Source organism: Oncorhynchus mykiss, chromosome 24 (genome assembly GCF_013265735.2).
Source record: "Oncorhynchus mykiss isolate Arlee chromosome 24, USDA_OmykA_1.1, whole genome shotgun sequence".
NCBI lineage: Eukaryota > Metazoa > Chordata > Actinopteri > Salmoniformes > Salmonidae > Oncorhynchus > Oncorhynchus mykiss.
In genome coordinates this window covers 16,299,841-16,325,123 of record NC_048588.1, presented here as the reverse complement: position 1 = coordinate 16,325,123, position 25,283 = coordinate 16,299,841, and the positions used below count along the sequence as shown (strand labels likewise).

The 25,283-nt window shown below is 43.0% G+C and overlaps 2 protein-coding genes across 5 annotated transcripts in view; both read right to left on the bottom strand.

Annotated features, from left to right (window-relative positions):
- The window catches only part of gosr1 (golgi SNAP receptor complex member 1), a 64,989-nt gene extending 64,388 nt beyond the window's left edge, over window positions 1-601 (bottom strand). Inside the window, exon 1 of one of the 4 annotated variants that reach the window (XM_021582419.2) lies at window positions 566-601. In XM_021582419.2, coding sequence (XP_021438094.1) covers window positions 566-596 — 31 coding nt within the window. In that variant the 5' untranslated portion in view covers window positions 597-601. Of the gene's footprint in view, window positions 1-62; window positions 82-496 lie in introns of those variants that run through there. The other 3 variants (XM_021582420.2, XM_036961940.1, XM_036961941.1) reach the window with 3 other exon arrangements.
- A 644-nt stretch (window positions 602-1,245) lies between these two features.
- The window catches only part of LOC110503857 (carboxypeptidase D), a 34,173-nt gene continuing 10,135 nt past the window's right edge, over window positions 1,246-25,283 (bottom strand). Inside the window, exons 3-21 of the mRNA XM_036961938.1 lie at window positions 13,328-13,470; window positions 12,862-13,031; window positions 12,134-12,475; window positions 11,892-12,004; window positions 11,226-11,417; window positions 8,789-8,956; window positions 8,593-8,702; window positions 8,264-8,366; window positions 8,042-8,184; window positions 7,689-7,858; window positions 7,260-7,562; window positions 6,492-6,687; window positions 6,104-6,239; window positions 5,848-5,994; window positions 5,670-5,768; window positions 5,473-5,537; window positions 5,058-5,189; window positions 4,332-4,620; window positions 1,246-3,860 (exon numbers count right to left, since the gene is read on the bottom strand). Of these exons, the coding sequence (XP_036817833.1) occupies window positions 3,628-3,860; window positions 4,332-4,620; window positions 5,058-5,189; window positions 5,473-5,537; window positions 5,670-5,768; window positions 5,848-5,994; window positions 6,104-6,239; window positions 6,492-6,687; window positions 7,260-7,562; window positions 7,689-7,858; window positions 8,042-8,184; window positions 8,264-8,366; window positions 8,593-8,702; window positions 8,789-8,956; window positions 11,226-11,417; window positions 11,892-12,004; window positions 12,134-12,475; window positions 12,862-13,031; window positions 13,328-13,470 (3,254 nt within the window). The 3' untranslated portion in view covers window positions 1,246-3,627. The remainder of the gene's footprint in view (window positions 3,861-4,331; window positions 4,621-5,057; window positions 5,190-5,472; window positions 5,538-5,669; window positions 5,769-5,847; window positions 5,995-6,103; window positions 6,240-6,491; window positions 6,688-7,259; window positions 7,563-7,688; window positions 7,859-8,041; window positions 8,185-8,263; window positions 8,367-8,592; window positions 8,703-8,788; window positions 8,957-11,225; window positions 11,418-11,891; window positions 12,005-12,133; window positions 12,476-12,861; window positions 13,032-13,327; window positions 13,471-25,283) is intronic.

The following is a 25,283-nucleotide window of genomic DNA, read 5'->3' as shown; positions in this document are numbered from 1 at the left end:
GTATTGCTGTCTTTTTCATATAAACGTTAGTTAAATAACCAACTTTTTCTGAACATAACTACCTTATTCAATTAGCCATCTATACAATAGTGGTAGGTAGTTAACGTCAGCTAAGTGGAGACAAAAAAAAAAAAACAATCAGGCAGCACTTCTCTAATCATCCTGCTGCTGTTGACAAAATAACTTGGCTGGCTAACCAACTAACGTTTGCACACAAACATAATTTGGCTAACGTTGGCTGCACATATTGATAACTAAGTAACTAGCTAGGTGAAATTGAAATCACAATTTAGCTACCTACATTTTTATTTCGTTAGCTAGCTAACTATACAACGAATCTAAAACAGCTAGCTAGCTACAAGATATTTGAAGGTAACTCGCTAGGCTAACCAACATTAGCTAGCTGAGCTCGTGGACAGGCCACCCGACCCAACGGCGTGTAGATTTGCTCCAAATTTGACAACACTTTTGGCATGTAAACCCCGTTCAAATTTACCAAACATCGTTGCAAATGTATCAAATAGCTGTCTGATCGCACCCTAGTTGTGCCAGTTTGCCACCTCACCTTCCCAGTAGTTGCTGCTTCCTCCTGCCATTTTTGTTGTCCAACGTCATCAGCTGACGCACAGCCCACCTACAGGACATGGAACTTGAAAACTCCTACCACACTACAAATGCGCCTCCCGGTGCGGTTATCTAGTCATGTGCGGCATCCATTGACAAACTGGTCAGCATCTTGGGAACAAAAAATTGTGTATATAAAGCCTCGTAGACCGTAATTGATAGCGGAATGATTGTGAGAAAGACAGCTACAGACCACACATGCCAGTAGAAGATATGTTGCCTTGAATGCCTCCTTTCAAATAAACTGTGTCCACAGAAGCAATGAGGAGTGCTGTGAAACTGGTCCAATTCTCTCAACATTACGCTTCCCCTTCCCATAAAAAGAAAAATGGCAAATGCTAGTAGTCTGCACACAAACAACAGCATTTTGACATCTCAAAATCCAGTCTATTAAATTGGCTAAACCTAATCTGCAGTAACACATTTTTCACCTCACAGCAGCCACCATGCAAATTGTCTTCATACAAAACATTAATTGTCCCCTAGTGGCAATGGTGGGTCAATAGAAAATGCTACAATTGCTACAATTCAGCTTTAACATTTTGCTGCTGAATGACAGATACAGTATAATCTGGTTGATAAAAGATGAGAGCAGTGTCAAAGCAACGAATTAGGACATAATTCATTTTCTTTCCATATTGTTTAATTCATCAATGTCTTGAAGTGTTCATGTTAGCATGTCTGTCATATCACCACATACAACGTAACAGGTTGGTTTGTTATGAAATGTGTGTTGTAGTCAGGGTTAACATGAATTTCACTTATTTTTGTCATTCAAATAAACTTGGCAACAGTTCATTATCTACAATCAATTCAGTTTCATATAAAAAGAAACAAAAATAACCATTTACATCAAAACCCCAACATCCATTCAGATAACACTCTCCATCCCTCTCAAAACACACAATGTAAAACAAATAGAAAAATAACTTACTTTCTCCCCCTAAGCTTACCTGGCGTTGCTACAATATTGATTATGTGCAACTGAGATGATTGTTAGGAGTCAGACACCCCTGTAGACTAGTGGTCCTTCACCCTGGTCCTGGAAAACTACATAGCGTACAGGGTTTTGTTCCAGCCCAGCACTAACATAACTGATTCGACTAACCAACTACTCAAAAATACCTTGATGAGAGTAGAATTGGGAGGGTTAGTGTTGGACTGGAACAAAAGTTTGCACACCTTATACTCCTCATGACCAGGGTTGGTGACCACTGTTGTAGAGGAAGATGCCCTGCTCTCTAAACACTCTCCCACAACTGCTGGATGGTGCTAGAGCAGACGTTCTGCACCTATTCAGTAATGTAGGGTTGACATCTAGCACAAGGATTTGATAGAATTATGATTTGTACAAATAAATCATGAATGCATGAAAAAAAAATACAAGTAAATTACAACAAAATATACATCTATATGTTGCGGCTGATTATTAAAGCATGGCTAAGTAATTTGCCATCTTAAGGGTCATTTTAAGATATGAAACGTGTGTAGAAAGAAAAAGCATAGATTCTCTTTCAAATGGAAAAACATTAAGAAAACCATCCATTTTGTGATTTACAGTATTTGCATCTATTTCAAACTGCTTTCCCTGAACAATTAAATGGGGAATCTTGTATTTGTATTTAACATACAGTGCTTGTAGTAAAATGCAGAGGGCCTTGTGCTGTATGTTCAAGAGGGCACATGAATAAGCAGAGGGCAATAGAAGTGAAAACACATGCAGCCTGTGAACCCGGCCCATTGTAAGTCTTCTGCTCTGAAAGAGTGCATCTCTTAAAATACTCCAGACCCCTGGATGAATCCTGGATGACTAATGTCTTCCATATCACCTGAGTATATGATGGATCACAGATCATAATCTGTACTAGACCATAATCTGGACAAGATTCTAGTATATCTAGTACCCACACCACCACGCTTCTGTACTGTAGCCCTAAAAGAGAGTGGCGTGTCTAACTCTACATCAGCCAAGGCACTGTGTTTGATGCTCCCTCTGAAAGACTGGCTAACTGGACTGTGACAACACGGACAAAAACCTTGAGAAACAGACATTTCTTTAATCATTTCAAATGACTGCAATTGGTATATTAATTGGTACTAGTTCCAAGTATAGGTATCAAATAAATATATGGACAGGTTGATGTGTGGCTAACTGCAAAAGTGTGCATGTGTGTGTTGTGTGCATGAAGAAAAAAAAAAGGTTGCCCAGCTCCACTAGACCTTTAGTGTGCATCTGTAAACAGAGCAAAGCAGGTGTTAATTTGGACGATTCGGCTTGGACACCAGCCATAGAGGACTGTTGTGGTCTCTGAAACAGCGCTCTCTGGTGGGCGGGAGGAGGACAGGCAAATGGGACCTGGAGAATCTTATAGGGATGGACAAGAACAAGCCCTCCCTGCTCCACCTCGTCCTCTCCAGTAGAGCAGAGCCACAGAGCACAACAACGGCCAACTCAAGTCACAGGGAGGGGCAGTAGTAGTAGCGCAATTCCACAGTAACAGGGTGAAACTCTGATTTTTCACTTTAAAATGTATTTCAAACAAAAACTATACAACTCTATGCACTCTAACTCTACTACATTTTCCACCGAACATAATAAAAAAATGTAAACAGAATGATGGCCCCAACAGCACAAACTGTAATTCTGCTACAAACTTTGTATCTGCACTGTTCTTCAAGTAAATGTGTTATTGTAAAATGTTCTATGGAAATGGTTAAAAGTAGTCCTTGTGCATCGAGTTTTACAGTGTGTTCAACTTTGCAATCATTGGTTTTTGTTTTAAAGTGTTAAATCGGAGTCTCAGCATCACTCTGTTAATGTGGAATTGCCCAGTACTAACAACAGGGTCGTATTCATTTGGGCACACTGTAGCAAAATGTTTTCAAACAACAAAGTAAAAACAAGCGTTTCTGTTTCCGTCCGTTTTAATCTGTTTGGTGCCTAATGAATAGGACCCAGGTTGGCCATGTATGTATGTCTATAGTATATATGTATGTGGGATCTCAGAGTTTGTTGGCGTTGGCGTAGAGCGTGTCCTCATCGCTTTCGCTCTCATCCTGGAACTCATTGGAGAGCAGGGACTTCTTGGAGCCCATGGAGGTAAGGCGAATCTCGTCCTCGTAATCGTCACGGTGCTGCCGCAGCCGGTGGAAACCATCCTTCTGCTGGTTGGATTTAGCAGAGCACACACACCAGATGATACAGGCTGTCACCACCAGGGCCGTCATGGAGGCCGCTGCAGGGAAGGAGATAAGAGAGACAAGCATATATAAACATGAGGCAGAGGCACAAAACAAACATATGTCCTAAAAACCTACAAAATGTAACTTATTCACCTTGTTTTACTCCCTACAATAATCCCAGGGCCGACTACATGAAAAATCTCTCGATATGCCCTTGAGCAAGACACTTAACCCTAATTGCTCTGGATAAGGGCATCTACTAAATTAATATATATATATATATATATTTTTTTACTTTAATTTTTTTATTTTTTTTAACCTTTATTTAACTAGGCAAGTCAGTTAAGAACCAATAATTCGATCTAGCAACCTTTCGATTACTGGCCCAACGCTCTAAACACTAGGCTACCTGCCGGATCCAATGACTAAAATGTAAAAGAAAAAAAAAAAGAATTCTCTGCAATCATCTGGCAACATTACACAAAAGGTAACATCTCCAAAAAAACAGTTCTCCTCATGCTTACCTGCAGTAGCCACAACAAACTCTCGAGGCAGACCAAAAATGCGGTTGTCCATGTCAAACTCTATGATGATGGAGCTGGCAGCTTCATATGACGACACAACCACCTCCTGCCGTTGTTGCTGGTAGCCATCAGCCACAGCCTCTATGTTGTGGTTTCCTGGTGCAAGAAGAGCATGGAAGTAGCCTCCCTCTGCAGTGAACACCCTCACACCTCCGTTCAACACTATCATGGCCCCCACGATGGGCTTCCCACTCTTATCCTTCACCATGCCACGCACACCTTTATGGACCTGAGGGAGAGACAGAAACACAGATTGAATGTAAAGTACACAGAACAAAAAATTAATTAAGTAGCCTTGTCCGAGCCAGAACGGCCAATAGGGCAGGAGCCTATATCCTGTTACTGTAGCGTAAGGCAGCTTGATGTACAGAACAAGTATACCCCCTAAACAGGATGCTAGTCTATCGCAGGAAGATAATGTAATATTGTAATAGACTAAGTAATATTATGTTAATTTCATCTTCTGTGGCAATACCTGCACATGTATGCCATAAATGCATTCAATAATGTATCAAACAAACGCGTTTGATTAGTAACCAATTGGAGCCCCGAAATGCATTAATTATTATTATCAAACACACTCAATAACTCATCAAAGCATTTGTAAACTTAATGAATGCATTTGTATTACATGACCCCAGGTCAGAGGTCAAGGGTATTACTGACCTCCACCAGCATGCTGAGCAGTGCCTTCCTATTCTCAGCCCACAGCGTGGCCAGCTGTTTGGCCGGGGGAAACAGACAGCAGCCTGTATACACCGTGATCTCTGGACAGTGGCCAAAGTCCACACTGAAGTCCTAAAAAGACAGGATAGGACAGGACAGGACAGGACAGACACATCAGAATAGCCATATTGACGACCAGTAAAGCTTAGTCCAGAATGGCTACTGTACTTTAAAATCAAACAATTGATCAGGCTCTTACACAGTTAGTTGAAGTTAAATACAGACTTAGCAGTGGAAGTCGTGTTGTTCCAGAACTCAACAAGCAGATGCCTCTTTGGGCCGGGTGACAGAACAACCTTTCTCTTGTGAGAGATATAGCATTAGATAGCATTAGGAAGTAGGGTATGAAATATACCTTCATACTGCCCATGTGACTTTGTCTCTCTGCTGCCCTGAGTACTCCATCTGGGATGTTACCCACTGGGGAGAGAGGAGAAGAGAAGGATGAAACATAGGAGTCAATAGATGTATATAAGCCATCTTGTCCAATTCACCACTTGGAATGCAGTCTATAGGTCACAGTGGTCTATTTGTGGTGCTGTTGGTACATACTCTGGCCATTGCTTGGACATCCCGTATCCCCCAGGTGCATCTTGGGATGGTTGCTGGCATACACATTGGCCAAGTACTTCAGAGTTTCCTCATTTTCAACTGAAAGACAGTACACTATTAGTTAACTATTTATTTGATAGATTTCTAGTATTCTATATTTGGAGCCCCATGTTCCTACCTGGCTGTACAGGCTTGTCGTAGGGGTAAGTAGCCAACAGGGAGCCTCCATCCAGGGCTACAGAGAGTGTGAAGCCCCTCTCTAAGATCAGGTCCATCACTGCCCTGGTTTCTGGCTGAGCCTCCACCACCCGCTGGGAGGCATTACCTACAACAGCAGCACACACAGACAGGACACCATCAAACATGTAAGGGCATGCAAGTACACACACAACACAAACATCTCCGTCTATACTCCAACCGCAGCAGGTACTGACCAAAGAAGTCAGTGTCTAGATCTTTCCCGTGTGTGTTGGTCATGCCCACAGTAGAGGTGCACTGTTTCTCTCTGGCCAGCTCTCGTCCATCTGGGTTGATGGAGGGAAGGATGACGATCCGCGTCTCGTTAATCAACTGTGGAGAGAAGAGGGAGAAGGATAAAGAGGAATGAGGGGTAGAACAACAGGACATCAGTTATATTTAAAGGGAGCTTTTTTATTTTAGAACATGAAACTTTTTTGCAAGTTTTCTTTCCTTTTTAAATTGTGGTCGATAGAAATATCAAAATTGTAGGAAAATTTAGTAATTTTAAGGCAACACAATAATTTCACTAGGCACTATAGTTATGATTGGTATAGTAAAAACATATCAGATAAATCATCTCACCCTGGTGATGGTGGGGTTCTTGTCGTAGTTGATGCAGAGGAAGGCAGCGAACTCCAGCAGGAGCTCTGTGCCAACGGGGGCGTTGCCATGGATACCTCCCACCAAGCGTATCTTGGGCTTGGCCGTTTCAGGCTCGTCTGGTTTGTTGGAAATCTCCAAGGCCCAGATGGTCCTGTACTCCACACTCTGGCCCAAACTAGACAGAATAATGCATGTTATTATCAATTCCACTGTAGATTATTACCTAGCGGACTCTTCTGCAATGACACGTAGACTGTAATTCCAACCATTTGGAGGAGAGGTTTTGAGGTTAGCCATTAGGGGTACAGGTGGGCAGGTAGCCAACCGGTTAGAGTGTTGGGCCAGTAAACGAAAGGTCGCTGGTTCGAATACCCATGCCGACAAGGTGAAAAATCTGTCGATATGCCCTTGAGCAAGGCACTTAACCCTAATTTGTTCCTTGGGCACCTTACCACCATGGCAGACCTTGTAAAACAACACATTTCACGACACCTATCTGGTGTATGTGATAATACATATACACATATGTTTTTGCATGACAAGCTAAATTATTTTGATTAAGGGCAGTTACACTAGGGGTTAGAGGTCAGGGTTAACCTGTACAGAGAGGTGACATTTGATGAGGAGGTCAGAGGTCATAACTCGGGCCAGCCTACCTTTGCAGCAAGGTCCTCTTAGGGAAATTAAGGTCTAGATGTTAGATATCAGGTTAGGGTTTAGAGGTCAGGGGTCATAACTCAGGCCTACCTATGCAGGGAGGTGATCTTGGGGAAGTTGAGCGTCAAACCCCTCAGGAACTCTGACAGCTCTTTGTAGCGTCTGTATCTGAAGCTGCTCTCTGTGATGGTACTCTGAACCAGCTGCTCCAGCCCCTGGCCCAGAGACAGGTCCTTAATGAAGCTCTGGAACACCACCTCTGCAGGGTCCTGGGTGGCTCCAGGATCCTTGGGAGCCTGGCCATTGGGCTCCGAACGCACCCGCGTCAGCCGGAAGTCTACCAGCTCCACCCCCTCCTCTGGCACTGTCGCGTAGATCTTTACTGAGTTGTACCTGAGAAGAAGAAGGGGAGGGAGGGTTAGGGCATAGAAGGTTGTTCATTCTAGTTCTGTTTCTCTGGGTTAGGGTGGGGTTAACCCTCTAATTTATCTCAGTTACTTCTACGGTTCTGTCTCTCACCCCCGTGCAGAGGCGGTGAGGTGATACGTCCCAGGGACCAGAAGTCTCCAGTAGTCTCCAGCTAGGTTGGTTGTGATTGGATGATCGATCTCCTCCACCATGATGGTGGCATTAGGGATGCCTGTACCATCTTTAATGTCTATCACCATGCCCTTTACTCCTCTGTGGACCTGCAGAGGGACACACACACACATACACAGAGGATGAATACCTCAAATTCAAGTTGGTGCATTTGAGACAAAGTAAATGGGCAAAGGGAAAGAGAGAAATTATACGTTTACATTTCTTTTTTTTTGAGAGAGACAGATGAATGAATGATAGCATAGTGAAGGACAGTATGTAAATATGCTGACCTGGTGGATGTACTGCAGTAAGGCTCTGTGGTTCTGGTCCCAGTACAAAGGCAGGTGCTGGGCCTTAGGGTACTTCACACAGCCCAACTCTATGGTCACCTCAAAACAGTTAGTGTTCAGGTAGTTCCAGTCCTGCATCCCACCTGGCGAGAGAATACAAAGAGAAGTCAGATACACACATTGTTCCTCTTAGTGTGTGTATTGGCATGGGAAGGTACGTACCGGGAACATTGTACCAGTTGGCGCCGTTGGTGATGCCGTCCTCAAAGAACGCCGATGGGTAAAGGTCCTCACAAGGGTGTCCTTTGTGCATCAGAGCATTTTCCTACACACACACACACACACACACACACACACACACACACACACACACACACACACACACAAAAGGGAAAAGGTGACAATGCAATACAAACAGCAGAATTGAAACAGTAAACTTATCAACAACTGTCCAATGTTTTTATTAACGTAATAAACAACTTCACAACTGCATGAATATATTTAGTAAATGGAGTGATAAGGACCCAAATTGTGTGTTGAAGTCCACTGACCTGAGAGTAGGATCTGGCCACCTGTTTAAAGACCTTGTCATCAGGACACTTGCTGTACTCCGTACGTCCCTGCTTGTCATCATCATATGGGTAATTGACCACCAATGACCCTGTAGTGGGCAGAGAGGAAATACCCAATGAGAATACAATATACATTTTTTATAAACATTGAAAAATGGGAGAGCTTAGGGCTTACCTCCATGTAGGTTGGCTGAGAGTACAAAGGGATAACTCTTGAGCCAGTTCATCACAGCGATGGTCTCTGGCTGCCTGGGTTCAGTGATGGTAGTAAACTGGTCAGGGAAGTTACGGTTCAGGTCAAAGTTGTTACTGTTGTTGCGTCCCGTGTACCCTCTGACATCACCTGTGAGAGCAAAAGAACAACAAAATCTTAGCTAGCAAGCTAGACAAGCAGTCATCATCGAGAATCAAGTCAACAACCTACTGACAAATTCTTTTCAATCCTTATGAAGAGAAATTATAGACAAAATGTATCGGTGCTCAATTGGACATCAACATTACACAACAAGTTGGAAATCGCAAATTCAACAATGACTGGTTTGGAATGAATCAGTGGCCAACTGCAAGCGTTGCAAAGCAATCACTAGCCTGCTAGTCAGTGGAGTGGGTGTGTGGTCCAAGTCTGGGTTTAAGGGTCTCTTTTCCAAGCTTAAAAGGATAAACATTCACATGCAACACCATGGGCCAGAAAAGGTTGAAAACATTGGCCATGCTGTCAATCCAGCATGACTTATGCCGCGTTCAAGACAACTGGACAACAACTAGAAAAAACAAACTCCGACTGCGGAAATACCTTTTGGTTATCCAACTCAGAATTCCAAGTCGTGAACTCAGGCCTCTTTCAAGAGCTCCGACCTGAAGATCACTGACGTCATGATTCAACCTGGTTTCTCCCCCCCCCCCCCCCCCCCCCCGAGTTCACAGTTGTCTTGAAAGCACCATAAATACAGAGAATGCCATACTTTGATGACAAAGTTTGATGACAAAATTTGCACACATGAAGGACCGCCGCGCCACCTTCCTGTTCAAGTGAGCACAGCACAACAAGGTGAGTCTAAAAATGTATTGTATGCTGCATAAATTATGTAATATGCCAGGGAGATATGTATACTGTAGCTAACAAAGTAATACTAAGTGTATGCTGTGTAGTAAGCTGTTAGTAGCCATAATAATTTCCCTTTCCCCCTCGTAACTTAGCCTACTGTTCTGACTTGGTGGTGTACATGTAGCTTATAACCTGTGTTAGAGAAATGTAGTCATCGAATATTGTAAGAGCTTTTATTGTGTGCTTATATGCCCCCTTTATTTATCCTATGGTTCTGACTTGTTGTACAGGGAGAGCACTGTAAGAATGGCCCATGTTCTAAATTCTGTCATTGTATATTTCAAGAGTGCTGAACAAATGGTTAGATTGACTATGTCCATCCTAGCTCGCTCATTAATGTCTTAATTGAAATTACGGATTGCCTCTTATCCGCTCGTCGTCCCCTTATACCATAGCTTGTACATATCAATTGTCAGTAGAAACAGCATTTGTTTAAGCAAGTAAGCCATAGGTTTTTTCAAAAGGCAGTAAATTAGGCTGAATGAACTGTTTTGCTGCCAGACAAGGCTCCGCTGTAGCAGTGGTAAGGATTCACTCCAAGGTGCTGAAAAGAAAGCTCTGCTGTTGGGACAGCTTTATGTCTGACACTTGTTTTTGTTTACAGCCAGACAGTAACTTAGGCCAAACCTTTTCACTCAGGCCCCATTTCCAGCACTGGGAAACATCCTCCCTATACATTTTGCCTTGTCTTATGTGTATTCCTGTGATATTTGAGTGACTCAAGCATTACAACGGTTGGGTTCGACATTTTGAACATTGAGATATTAAATAAATGATAGAGAAAGAAGCATAGAATCAAAGGAGAAAGTGAAGGGTTCTCTGTAGAAGGACAGATAGCTGTGGAATGTGTTGGGGGATGGGAGCAGAGCACCGTGTTGATATAGGGAAGACAGATGGATATTTGTGGATCAGGATGTGAGGGGTGAGGTCAGTTCCCTTTAAGGGAGTAGTCAGGGTTAGTATCTGATTACCTTCTTTCTCTTGGGCATAAACTAAGGATTGGAGAGAAGGAGTGTCTTATGTAGGATGTATATAGAGAAATGTTTTGCTGTCTGATTACAGCTGTACAGAACCTTTGGGAAGAATTCAACTTGGTTAAAGCTTCTCTAGTGTCAGTGGGTTTTTTACTCTGAAAAATAAAACCCCAACACAACAAATCTATGGGCTAAAAAACCTAGCTAAAAAAACTGACATGGGCTAGTTGATCAACTGGACATTTCTTCCAAATTATAAATAGCTCTCTAAGGTATGCAATGACTGACATGAGAAGAGACAAACTGATGATGCACTTCCCAATTTCTAAATTGCTCCTTGTGCAGATACTATTACAACTTTCAAGAGTACGTTGAAAGCCGGACTGAGATCCTTCAAAAATAAGGATGGGGGACACTGACTTTATGCTACTGGTAATCATGTTTAATGTCTTAATTTAGGGGTACACTGTATTTTTATTGTGGACAGGCAACATCTTTCACAAATAGACCCCACACACACATTCCTCTCTTACCCTCCCTGGCGATCTCATAACCATCTGGGTTCATGGAAGGCATGATGTGTATCCGGGTCGTGTTGACCAGCTGGGTGACCTCAGGGTCGCTGCCATAGTTATGGCACAGGTACTCAATGAGGTTGAGGAGCAGCTCGCGTCCCACCACCTCGTTTCCATGCATGTTAGCTATATACTTGAACTCTGGTTCACCTAAAGGGGAGAAAATAGTGGTAAAATACATTTGTTAAAGTGTTAGTGCTATTAAAAGAGAAGTAGGGCAGAGTCGGCTGGGAGAGAATGAGGGCGGAAGTCTCCTGAACAAATTCACACTCAATTAAACTAAAGCACACCATTCATTTGAAAACCCTCCTTATCCTTGCACTGTAATTTCTAGGCCACCCACTATTGAAAAAATACAATGCTGTAATGGGCCTGCGGATAAGAGTGAGTACCCCCACATTCAAAAGGATATGAAGCTACGAGATCATTGAGCTGAAGCAATAGTATCAGGATCTTTTACAGGAAAAACTGTTATTTGTTTTAGACTATGAATTTCTGTGTATGAACACAATCCAGTTACTGTAAGAAGTTAGATCAACATAAACCACACAGCCGTAGATTGAAGGCATTGCTTTAGAGTTAAGTCTCTTCTGGAGCTCCAGTGTCACCAAAACACATCCATACCTGGCTCGTGGACGGTGGGGTTGTCTGATATCACCATGACGTAGAGCTCACGGTCCTCTGCAGACTTCCCAATGGAGTAGAGATGAGCGATGGAATGGAACCTGTTGCTGTACCTGTTGTATTGAAAGAACAAGGCTTTTTCACATTTTATTAAAAGCTCTCACATCCTAACATTACTTGCTAGCATAATATTTTAAATGCTTAATTGCAAAGGCAAGCCTATAAAGTAAACATAACAGTACATGCGCAGGAACAGCTCCATGTCATTGTAATGGTGGTGGCGGAAGTCCTGTGGCTGGATGGGCTGGTGTTCAGGCTGGGCTGGGGGCCGAGCCTCCTGGGGAGTGGAGCTCTCGTTGGCCCCAGAGGTCCCCATCTCAGAGGTGGTGCTGGAGGTTTCGATGGTGGTGGAGTCAGGGTCAGAGGTTGTGTTAGGGACAGAGGTTGTGGTAGGGACAGTGGTGGTGGTAAAGGGTACGGTTATGCCACCTGTGGGTTCATTTCCCAGGGGTGCCAGGGTGAAGTTGAGCTCAGTGGCCTTGCCCTCCACCACTTGAACCCCGACTACTGTCATGGGCATGTACCTATGAAGACAGAAATATTGAATTTGTTTCTTTTGTTGCAGTTAAAATAAAACATATTAGAAATGCAAAACACAAAGTAAAAACCCTGTGCACAGCAGTGTGTCTAAATCTAGGTGATATCTTTTACATTTATTTCACCAGGAAGTTTCAGGTATAATGGGAAAGTACCAGAACAGGGAAATATCTTAGAGGAAATTAAGCTCTAAGATGTGCATTTACTTCATGTAAGAAAACACCATGCACTAATCAGTTCAAAGGAAAACAGACAGGAACTAAAAATCAGGAGTAGAGTATGCTTCTTTTGTTAAAGACTTTATTTTCTGTACCCTGTGCCTGCAAGTTAGTATAGCGGCAGGAAAGGAGTTCATTCCTCCAGCAGTACTCACCCTGTGGCTATAGCTGAGACATTGTATGTCCCAGGAAGCAGCAGGCGGTAGAAGTCACCAAACTTGGCTGTGGTCAGGTTATGGTTGATGCCTACCACCACGATGCTGGCATCAGGCAGAGCTGTCCCATTGGTAGCCTCGTTCACATAGCCTCGAACTCCAATGTGAACCTGGGAGATCAACAGGATAACGTCAGAAGAGATCTCAAACACTTTCTATTGCCTCAGTAGCTGGGAACAAATGAAGCTCAAATAACTGAAGTGCTGCCTAGAAGTAAGTAACTACTGCAAATGGATGTCAAGATGGAACAATCTCTTCAATTCAAATAAATAAATAGATCGAGTACAGTAGTAAGAACCAGAAAGTAGTTAGAAATACTACAGCTAGTCATATGTGCAATGAAAGTGTGTGTGTGTGTGATAGTTTAAAAAGTTTGAGTGTGACACTGTGTCTTGTGAAAGCCAACCTGCTCCAGGTAGGCAATGAGTGACTCCCTGTTATAGTCCCACTCTTTCTTTAACTCGGAGGCCGGTGGAAATTTACAGCAGCTCAGTTCCATGGTGATCTCCAGGCAGTTTCCATTCAGGTAGTTATAGTCCTGCATGCCTCCTGAACAGGGATGACACATTGTACCTTATGTCAAAATGTTTTCCTGCAAACATTTCAACATCTCTCTGCTTGAAAACCACTCACAATGACATCAGTATTCATTTTAGAGGCACAACCTAAAGAAAGTGGACAAGCATACAAAATAAACTGTCAAAAGAAAGTGTGTTGACTTCTGCTAAGGTCATGAAAGCAACAGCATGAACACAGGCCTAATGCTTTGAGTCGGGAACGTCCTTAAATCTACACCAAACCCAGGATGTAGGCTAAAGGTGTTATCAATGCAAAGTGCCTCTGGCAGAGCAGAGTAGGCTGTGGCCAGCACCAGCCTTTCCTCCAGTCCAGGGCTGCCTGGTGGAGGGCTGCCACTCAGGCAGCACCTTTCCTCCAGTCCAGGGCTGCCACTCAGGCAGCATTCCCAGGTTGTTTTCAGCACAAAGCCTGACAGCAGGCAGGCAGGCAGGCAGTAGGCCTCGGGAAGGTTGCCATGACTGGGTTTGACCGGCAGCATTTTAATCAGACCCATATGCATTGGGTGCCTAACCTGACTAGGGCGTCCATCCATGGTGCTCAGAAAGACAGAAATCAACCAGTGTAATCCATGTTAAAAGAACATGCAAGACGAGGATGCAACGATGTGTGGTCCTTATTGAAATAGAATGTCCACTTTGAAGATGTTAGAATAAACTGTCCACATGTACTTTTCCTCTGCCAACAAGCCGAGCAAGGAACAGCTAGACACTAGCCTGTCAATATACCATAGTCCCCATAGAATAAACGTTTACCCAGGCCTATTCTATTGGTCAGCTTGACAATTAAAAAAATTGCCTATTCCAAACAGACTCTGGGACAATAGATGCCCAATTCATACAACCAGTAGGCATAAACAACATTAAAAAGTTAAAAAGTAATGAGTCTGATGCAACAGATCAGAACGTTTAGCTTAAAATGTTGATAAACTATTATTTCTTCAGATTATAAACGCAGCAACGTGCACAAGACAGTAGGCTAAGTGTAAATATTTGTTCCATAACGCAATTAGCAGGAAAATTGTCAAAAGCACAGCGCACATGCGAGCAGTTTCATGTGACAGAGATTAAAATATTATTTAGAAATTTAGAAAGAGGGGAGATCTAATATGCCACAACTAGCATGGGTCGCTAATATGACTAGGGTTGTGCATTTAACTACTGGACAATGAAAGAAAGTTGATATAAAATAATTTCCTTCAAGGATATGGTCAGATTTTGGCTTAGGCGACTTTGAAGCAAGGTAAGACATGCCTCATAACACGTAGTAACACTTTCAGGTTTCAAACATTTAAGTATGATTTCAAAATGCATACTGCTCATTGCAAAGTGGTGTGTGACGCGCTGTTTGAGACGCTGTAGTAGCAGCTCGTGCTGTCTGACAGATTTTACACTCAAAGGTTTTGTATCGCTCTATGCTTTACACGTGTGATAAATAAGATGCATAACAAACGCACACGTCAATTTAATTCCACTAAATTATGCGAAGTAACCTATAGAGTATAGACCGATAAACATGACCAATCAAATCTATTTCCATCAAATGGTACTTCAATCAACGAAAAGTCTAAAAAAAAGCATTATTTCGCAAGAAGATTTTTTTCTTCTCCCGGACAATTGGCCTGCATCAATTTTATTTATCGGCTTTTCTATTTTTGTAAAAGTTATTAAAATCATCCAAAAGCTGGTTATTACCAGCTAACGGAAATCCTGAACCCAATAGAAGTAGGATACTCAACCCTCTTCCTCATTCACACAAACAAGGCCAACTCACTCTGTCATCCTTAAACAGACACAATCCAGGGTACAAATGCACGCACCCACACACTAATTCACAGGAGACAAACAGCACAAACAACGCCAGCTCTTTCATCTGAATGTGTGAGGCCTACCAGCCTCAGGTTAGAAATGCTGCTGTGTGCATATGATATTAGACAGCATGATGTGGGTAAGATACAACACAGCAGATTCAGCATTTACATAATCAAATGACACACACAGCAGAGACAGCTAACGTGACTGCTTGTGATTTAGCCAACTACAGGATGTGGCCCTAATACAGGAATCTTCAGAAGGTATTTGACACAGAGAGGGAAAGGAAGGGAACAGGAGGAGGAGAAACAGAGGGGAGAGGAAGTGAGTGTCCATCCAGCCATCATTAGTTAGTAACTAATAATTTACCAGGGACCAGTTAATAAAAAAGTAATATCCAGAATGGCGGCTGTTTAATCCACACACATCGGGGTTGAGTGTGTGTGTGTTAGGCAACTTCTCACTGAGAGAGGAAAGGTATCAGAAAGCACAGAGTAAGCCCTTACTAACACAATACTGAGTCAGCCCAGGACAAGCTAGAATACAAGCCAGAGTGGTACACAGAGTGGTACAGCTGTTGAACATCCTCTCAAATGGCTGCATCACTGTGACTGCCTGGCCTGCAGATTCATTCTGGCTACTGTGGTTTTGGTTGACTGGTAAAGACTGTTGTAAAATGGCACAGTAAGAAATGGCAGCAGTTTTATGGGCACCCAACCAATTGTGCTATCCAGAGCTTCTGGATATCAGGACAGCGATCACTCACCTCGAATTAGACAAAGATGTTTTCTACAACAAGGACGACGCACAAGACATTCTCCAAACACACCACAGGACCGACATCCCCATTATTTGCAAGAGGAAGCGACGCAGGTACAGAGGACAAAGAGCCGGATGCCTGGTCAGGACCCGGCGAGGGCGACTGGGAAAGCTGCCGTTACCGTCAATACTACTCGCCAACGTAGCGGGATATACGCTGCATATTTGTAAACATCAGCTGGTGCACGAAATCTAAGGAAGTCTCTAGATTTTGCTCGCCTGAAGTAGAGTATATTGTGATAAATTGCAGGTCACACTATTTGCCTAGAGAGTTTTCAGCCATACTTTTCGTGGCTGTTTATTTACTACCACAGACAGATACTGGCACTAAGACCGCACTCAGTCAGCTGTATAAGGAAATAAGCTTATTTCCTTATACAGCTGACTGAGTGCGGTCTTAGTGCCAGTATCTGTCTGTGGTGGTAAATAAACAGCCACAAAAAGTACGTCCCCACAGTGACTGTACATACATACCCCAACCATAAGCCATGGATTACAGGCAACATTCGCACTGAGCTAAAGGGTAGAGCTGCCGCTTTCAAGGTGCGGGACTCTAACCCGGAAGCTTACAAGAAATACTGCTATGCCCTGTGACGAACCATCAAACAGGCAAAGCGTCAATACAGGGCTAAGATTGAATGATACTAAACCGGCTCCGACACTCGTCTTATGTGGCAGGGCTAGCAAACTATTACAGACTGCAAAGGGAAGCACAGCCGCGAGCTGCCCAGTGACACGAGCCTACCAGACGAGCTATATCACTTTTATGCTCGCTTCGAGGCAAGCAACACTGAGGCATGCATGAGAGCACCAGCTGTTCCGGATGACTGTGTGATCACGCTCTCCGTAACCGACGTGAGTAAGAACTTTAAACAAGTCAACATACACAAGGCTGCGGGGCCAGACGGATTACCACCACGTGTGCTCCGGGCAAGTGCTGACCAACTGGCAGGTGTCTTCACTGACATTTTCAACATGTCCCTGATTGAGTATGTAATACCAACATGTTTCAAGCAGACCATCATAGTCCCTGTGCCCAAGAACACAAAGGCAACCTGCCTAAATAACTACAGACCCGTAGATCTCACGTCTGTAGCCATGAAGTTCTTTGAAAGGTTGGTAATGGCTCACATCAACACCATTATCCCAGAAACCCTAGACCCACTCCAATTTGCATACCGCTCAAACAGATCCACAGATGATGCAATCTCTATTGCACTCCACACTGCCCTTTCCCACCTGGACAAAAGGAACACTTAAGTGAGAATGCTATTCATTGACTACAGCTCAGCGTTCAACACCATAGTACCCTCAATGCTCATCACTAGGCTAAGGATCCTGGGACTAAACACCTCCCTCTACAACTGGATCCTGGACTTCCTGACGGGCTGCCCCCAGGTGGTGAGGGTAGGTAACAACACAAATAATCGGTTCCCTCTGCCACACTGATCCTCAACACTGGAGCTCCACAGGGGTGCGTGCTCAGTCACCTCCTGTACTCCATGTTCACCCACAACTGCATGGCCAGGCACGACTCCAACACCATCATTATGTTTGCAGACGACACAGCAGTGGTAGGCCTGATCACCGACAACGACGAAACAGCCTATAGGGAGGAGGTCAGAGACCTGGCCGGGTGGTGCCAGAATAACAACCTATCCCTCAACGTAACCAAGACTAAGGAGATGATTGTGGACTACAGGAAAAGGAGGACTGAGCACACCCCCATTCTCATCAACGGGGCTGTAGTGGAGCAGGTTGAGAGCTTCAAGTTCCTTGTTGTCCACATCAACAACAAACTAGAATGGTCCAAACACACCAAGACAGTCGTGAAGAGGGCACGACAAAGCCTATTCCCCCTCAGGAAACTAAAAAGATTTGGCATGGGTCCTGAGATCCTCAGAAGGTTCTACAGCTGCCACATTGAAAGCATCCTGAGCGGTTGCATCACTGCCTGGTACGGCAATTGCTCGGCCTCCGACCGACCACAAGGCACTACAGAGGGTAGTGCGTACGGCCCAGTACATCACTGGGGCTAAGCTGCCTGCCATCCATGACCTCTACACCAGGTGGAGTCTGAGGAAGTCCCTAAAAATAGTCAAAGACCCCAGCCACCCCAGTCATAGACTGCTGTCTCTACTACCGCATGGCAAGCGGTATTGGAGTGCCAAGTCTAGGACAAAAAGGCTTCTCAACAGTTTTTACTCCCAAGCCATAAGACTCCTGAACAGGTAATCAAATGGCTACCCGGACTATTTGCATTGTGTTCCCCCCCAACCCCTCTTTTTACACTGCTGCTACTCTCTGTTTATTATATATGCATAGTAATTTTAACTATACATTCATGTATATACTACCTCAATTGGGCCGACCAACCAGTGCCCCCGCACAGTGGCTAACCGGGCTATCTGCATTGTGTCCCGCCACCCACCAACCCCTCTTTTAAGCTACTGCTACTCTCTGTTCATCATATATGCATAGTCTCTTTAACCATAACTACATGTACATACTACCTCAATCAGCCTGACTAACCAGTGTCTGTATGTAGCCTCGCTACTTTTATTGCCTCGCTACTGTATATAGCCTGTCTTTTTACTGTTGTTTTATTTCTTTACTTACCCATTGTTCACCTAACACCCTTTTTTGAACTATTGGTTAGAGCCTGTAAGTAAACATTTCACTTTAAGGTCTACACCTGTTTTAAATCGGCGCACATGACAAATACACTTTGATTTGAAGAGTTTAGATATAAAACCACAAGACAGTTGTTTGGTGGGTTATTATAAATCTATTTGATGCCAGGCCTTATGGCGGAGGCATAGCACAAAGTATTTTTCTACAGTTTTCATAGTATTTCTTGAGTATTTTGCTTGAGACATGGTAGAGGAAACATTGCAACACTTGTTGGACTGCCTTGCATGGCTGTTAAATGTCAGGGTGTGTGCAAGCCCCAGTCTAGTTATGCTAAGCCGACAGCTGTGGTGAAACAGATCAACAGGGCAGTGCCCCATGTGAGCCTGTTAGAGAGTACTTTAGAGATGTTAGTTAGAATAGTTCCCAAGGGCTTAGTCCCCTATGGTGACACCAGCAGGGTGCAACAGGCCTAGGCTATGTCTCTGACAGTGCCTCTACGGACACTGGTTAATAACCTTAGCATGAAAAAGACTGTACAGTGTGCATTGCAACAATGCTCCTAATAGTAATCTTATAGTGACTTTTTCGTGTTTAACGATTTGCCTGGCGGAACCTGTAATGTGAGAATCATATGACACGTCATAGTAGACAATATCTGAGAGCAAACATCCTCCAGACATAGCGCTCATGACAGGACCTCTACATCCTCCCTCCCGGCAGGATACACCAATGACTGTATATACACGATATATGCAAAAGTATGTGGACACCCCTTCAAAATTTGTGGATTCGGCTATGTCAGCCAAAACAGTTGCTGACAGCTGTGTACAGTCATGCAATCTACACAGACAAACATTGGCAGTCGAATGGCCTAACTGATGAGCTCAGTGACTTTCAGCGTGGCACCGTCATAGGATGCCACCTTTCCAACAAGTCAGATCATCAAATTTTTGCCCTGCTAGAGGGCAACTGTAAGTGCTGTTATTTTGAAGTGGAAAGGTCGAGGAGCAACAATGGCTCAGCCTTGAAGTGGTTAGCCACACAAGCTCACAGAATGGGACCGCCGAAATGGTGGCGCGTAAAACTCTGTCCTCAGTTGCAACACTCACTACTGACTTCCAAACAGCCTCTGGAAGCAACATCGGCACAAGAGCACTAATGCTCTTGAGGCTGAAGGGAGGCAAGTCCCCGCAGCAATGTTCCAACATCTAGTGGAAAGCTTTCCCAGAAGAGAGGGGGTTGTTATAGCAGCAAAGGGGGAGACCAACTCCATATTAATGCTAATGATTTTTTGAATGAGATGTTCGACGAGCAGATGTCCACATACTTTTGGTCATGTAGTATGAATGGACAAAGCCATCAATCATGTGACACCATTCATTCCTATATGAATACTCTATAGTACATTAAAGCCAAATGAAGTCGGTTAAGATGACGTCTCATGCTGTTTGAGCTACTCCAGGAAGTGACATTGCAGTCTGCCCCCTCCTCATTGAGTTGAAGGCCGACCGGGTATTTGTACTGTAGCAACTAAAAATGATCCTTATAATTTCTTCGGTGTGCTATTTTTAAAATAAATCGGTGCAATGACATACATCTGGTGTATTAGAAGCAATTATTGATGCCATGATTGTCTTAGATGTTTTTTCAATTTACATAAAGTTTGCAATTTTTCCATTCACTTTAATGGGGATTCTGTTTTCTGCTAACAATACCTGCAGTACCGTGGTCGGCCTTGAATTTCTGTGGCTTCAATGAGAGAGGGAAGTCATTCTCTCCTGGAATAGGCTAAACACACCCTCATCCAGTGTTTTCCCTAAGTACACGGAGAAGCCAGCCAAATAGGGAAAAAGTAGCCAGCCAGGGAGTTCCGGCTGGCTACTTTGCAGAACGAGCTCTATTTTGGTAGCCTCTGGTACATTCTAATGGCTTGATTCCATCCCAAATACACTGCACTAAATGATTTAATACTTTAAAGATTTTACTTCCCAGATTGATCAAAAGAGTTGTGGTCTTGAGTAAAAATGAATTCAGTGTGTTCTTCGGATATCGTCTAGGCCTAGCCCTATATGATCAGGACAATTTAAGTAAGATAACCTTTTAACATTAAACCTGTCCTCTTGAGAATAAAGTCATATGTACAGACTGAGAAACAATATAGAATTGCAGGAAAATGGTTTTAAAAATGCAAACATTTTCAGTGGTAAGACCACCCGACATAGTGTAAATATATATATATATATCGGATGCCCATGAATAGACCTACAGGTTTTGAAGAATGAAGCAGGTGTTAAAAAAGGGCTTTTCTACACAGAAAGCAGCAGTTGACTACTACATTTTTGACACCTTAATGAAATCAGTAGGCCTATATCAATATCTTTAATAATACCATAGAAGTATCATTACCTTTTATAACCTTCAATCGGTTATCATATTTTGGTCCAGAATGAGGCTCTCTTAACACAACCTACTGTTCCTGCTGTGAGGATTCAACATCTTCATTGAATGTTTTCAAAATGTAGCCGCAGATAATCGCTAGTACCGGGTGAGACCCCACTTTGCCTCCCAAACAGCCTGAATTCTTTGGGGCATGGAAACGTTGCTCAATTGGTATCAAGGGACCTAACATGCCAGGAAAACATTCCCCATGCCATTACACCACTGCCACCAGCCTGTACCATTGACACCTGGCAGGATGAAGCCATGGACTCATGCTGCTTACTCCAAATCCTGACTGCCATCAGCATGACGCAACCGGGATTATTTTTCCTCTCCTCAATTGTCCAGTGTTGGTGATCGCGTGCCCACTGGAGTGGCTTCTTCTTGTTTTTAGCTGAAAGGAGTGGAACCCAATGTTCCAATGAACCCTATTGCCTGCTGCAATAGCCCATCCGTGACAAGGACTGACGAGTTGTGCGTTCCGAGATGCCTTCTGCACACCACTATTGTATGGAGCCATTATTAGTCTGTTTGTTGCCAAACTGTTAGCTTGCACGATTCTTGCCATTTTACTTCAACCTCTCATCAACAAGCGTTTTTTTTTTTCCCGCCCACAGGACTGCCGCTGACTAGATGTTTTTGTTTGTCGCAACACTCTTGGTAAACCCTAGACACTGTCGTGCGTGAAAAGCCCAGGAGCCAGGCCGTTTGAGATACTGGAACAGGCGCGCTCAAAGTCACTAAGGTCACTCATTTGGCCCATTATAACATTCATTCGAACAGTAACTGAATGCCTCGATGACCTGCTTTATTTAGCAAGCCACAGTCACGTGACTCATTGGCTGTAGGAGCGAACCATGTGAACAGGGTGGTGTACCTAATAAACTGGCCAAAAACGTGTCCCAATGCGATACCATTGACATAACCATATTGTATGATTTAAAAATAGCGAAGGGATATAAGGAGATTTACTTTATTTAGTCAGATCGACACCTTTTATAAACTAGTCAACATTCGCTGTTCAGTCGCCAATCAAAGGAAAGTAAATGGCCTATGCACCCGACTCCGTGGCTGGCTATATGAAAGTTGAAACACTCAACATAAAATAAATGAATGTGCCAAAAAACAGTAATTAAGTGGATTTCAATTCATTGTTACCACTTACATTAAATGGGACGTGTAAATTCACTCACAGTAGATGAAGGAGCATCATGCTCTCCCTCCTCCGTGAAATGAAATTTGACTGCAGCCAACCACAGATAACAAAAACAACACAGGTACCAAGCAGCGGGACAGACAGCCGACTGACAAACCAGCAGTGTTTCCAGTTCATCGCTCGCTTTGCGCCTGTCGTATCAATAGATCACTAGAAGATGCATATTGTTCATTCTAGCGGGAGAAGGCTATACAGACTTTTCTGACTAGCAAACTTGAAACTTTTAAAATGAGCAGAAGCCTGAAGTGAAGTGGAAGAAGTGAAGTGGAAAAAGTAGCCGGCCGACAATGAGTCTGTTATCGGCTGTTTAGACGGCGGCTGGCAATTAGGGAAAACACTGCTCATCATCTCACTGTGAGGTAACAATTGGGTCTATATCTATCACCTGACCCATGCCCTGGGCAACACCCCCAACTTTCACCGATGAGAACGATACATAATATAAGAACGAATGGCGTTAAAGAGGCTACGTGGGGTTACATGTAAATACACTAGGCCTGTTAGTTACTCCCTCTTTACTTTACTCTGTGGTAGAGGACAAGGAGAAAGGTGAACAGGAATGAATGTAACATTACACTGTAAAAAAAATCCAGTTGTTTTTATGGTAACTTGCTGGCAGCCAGTTAGCTGTAAGTTACTGTAACAAAAAAAACAACAAGTATGTTTTTTTACTGTAAATTCGAAATAAACTTTGGTTTAACACTACATATTAATGTAAGCTCCCAGGAAGTTTTTGTTCAGGTAACTTCCATGTAAAAGAACCCATAAATACCAACATGTGAAGATCATAGGAGCATGTCAAAGCTAAGAGTCCATCTTTTTTGGGGGGGGAATTATGGCGTATAGCCATTTTCAACCATTTTTTATTAAAAAAATATTGGAATAAGCACAGGCTTTGGTTTCATGTCAAACAGATGGAAAATGAGTCTTAGAAAACATATTACAAATGATTAGAAATAGAGTTTGGACACACCTACTCATTCTAGAGTTTCTTTATTTTTACTATTTTCAACATTGTAGAATAATAGTGAAGACATCAAAACTATGAAATAACACATATGGAATCATGTAGTAACCAAAAAAAAGTGTTAAACAAATATATTTTATATTTGAGATTCTTCAAAGTAGTCACCCTTTGCCTTGATGACAGCTTTGGACACTTGGCATTCTCTCAACCAGCTTCATGAGGTAGTAACCTTGAATGCATTTCAATTAACAGATGTGCCTTGTTAAGTTAATTAGTGAAATTTCTTGCGTTTGAGCCAATCAGTTGTGTGTGACAAGGTAGGGGTGGTATACAGAAAATTGTATTTTACCAAAATAAGGCTAAGTTTATATTATGGCAAGAACAGCTCAAATAAGCAATGAAATGACAGTCTATCATTACTTTAAAACACGAAGGACAGTCAATCCAGAAAATGTATAGAACTTTGAAAGTTCTAAAGTGCAGTCGCAAAAACCCTCACGCACTATGATGACACTGGCTCTCATGAGTTCCGCCACAGGAAAGGAAGATCCAGAGTTACCTCTGCTGCAGAGGATAAGTTCATTAGAGTTAACTGCACCTCAGATTGCAGCCCAAATTAATGATTCAGACTTCAAGTAACAGACACATCTCAACATCAACTGTTCAGAGGAGACTCTGTGAATCAGGCCTTCGTGGTCTAATTGCTGCAAAGAAACCACTGCTAAAGGACATCAATGAGAAGAAGAGACTTGCTTGGGCCAAGAAACACGAGCAATGGACATTAGACCGGTGGAAATCTGTTTTTTGGTCTGATGAGTCCAAATGTTTGATTTTTGGTTCCAGCCAGCGCGCCTTTATGAGACGCCGAGTAGGTGAATGGATGATCTCCGCATGTGTGGTTCCCACCGTGAAGAATGGAGGAGGTGGTGTGATGGTGCTTTGCTGGTGACATGGTCTGTGATTTATTTAGAATTCAAGGCACACTTAACCAGCATGGCTACCACAGCATTCTGCAGCGATACCTTCTGGTTTGCACTTAGTGGGACTATCATTTGTTTTTCAACAGTACAATGACCCAAAACACACCTCCAGGCTGTGTAAGGACGATTTGACCAAGAAGGAGAGTGATGGAGTGCTGCATTAGATGACCTGGCCTCCACAATCACCCGACCTCAACCCAATTGAATGAAGGAGAAGCAGCCAAGTGCTCAGTATATGTGGGAACTCCTTCAAGACTGTTGGAAAAGCATTCCTCATGAAGCTGGTTGAGAGAATGCCAAGTGTGTGCAAAGCTGTCATCAAGGCAAAGGATGGCTACTTTGAAGAACCTAAAATATATTTTGATTTGCTTAACACTTTTTTGGTTACTACATGATTCCATATGTGTTATTTCACATTTTTGATGTCTTCACTATTATTTTACAATGTAGAAAATAATAAAAAAGAAAGAAAACTCCTTGAATGAGTAAGTGTGTCCAAACTTTTGACTGGCACTGTACATCAAAATAAAACATTGGCTTGTGTCTTGGAATTCCGTTAACCAAAAACCCATATATCTTTACGATATGTTCTAAATGTTCTCCCATATAAGGAGGGAGGATAATTAAGAAGTAACAAGGTAGACCTATCAATTAGTTGATGTTTTTACTGATAATAATTCATAAAAATAATTGATAAGTGACTAAAACAGGAAATGATTTTACCAAATCAGAACTTCAGAAAAAAAAATTGTAACAGAATTTCTGCAGTCCCTCTCCTTCCCTTTACCAACCTCCCTCTCCCGGCTCTTACACCTACCCATGAGCCCCCTCTCTTTCCATTTACTGTAACCAGCATCCTCATCCACTGAGCACCGACCAACACGGAAGGCCATGGACATTGAAATGTAGTTGAAATTTAG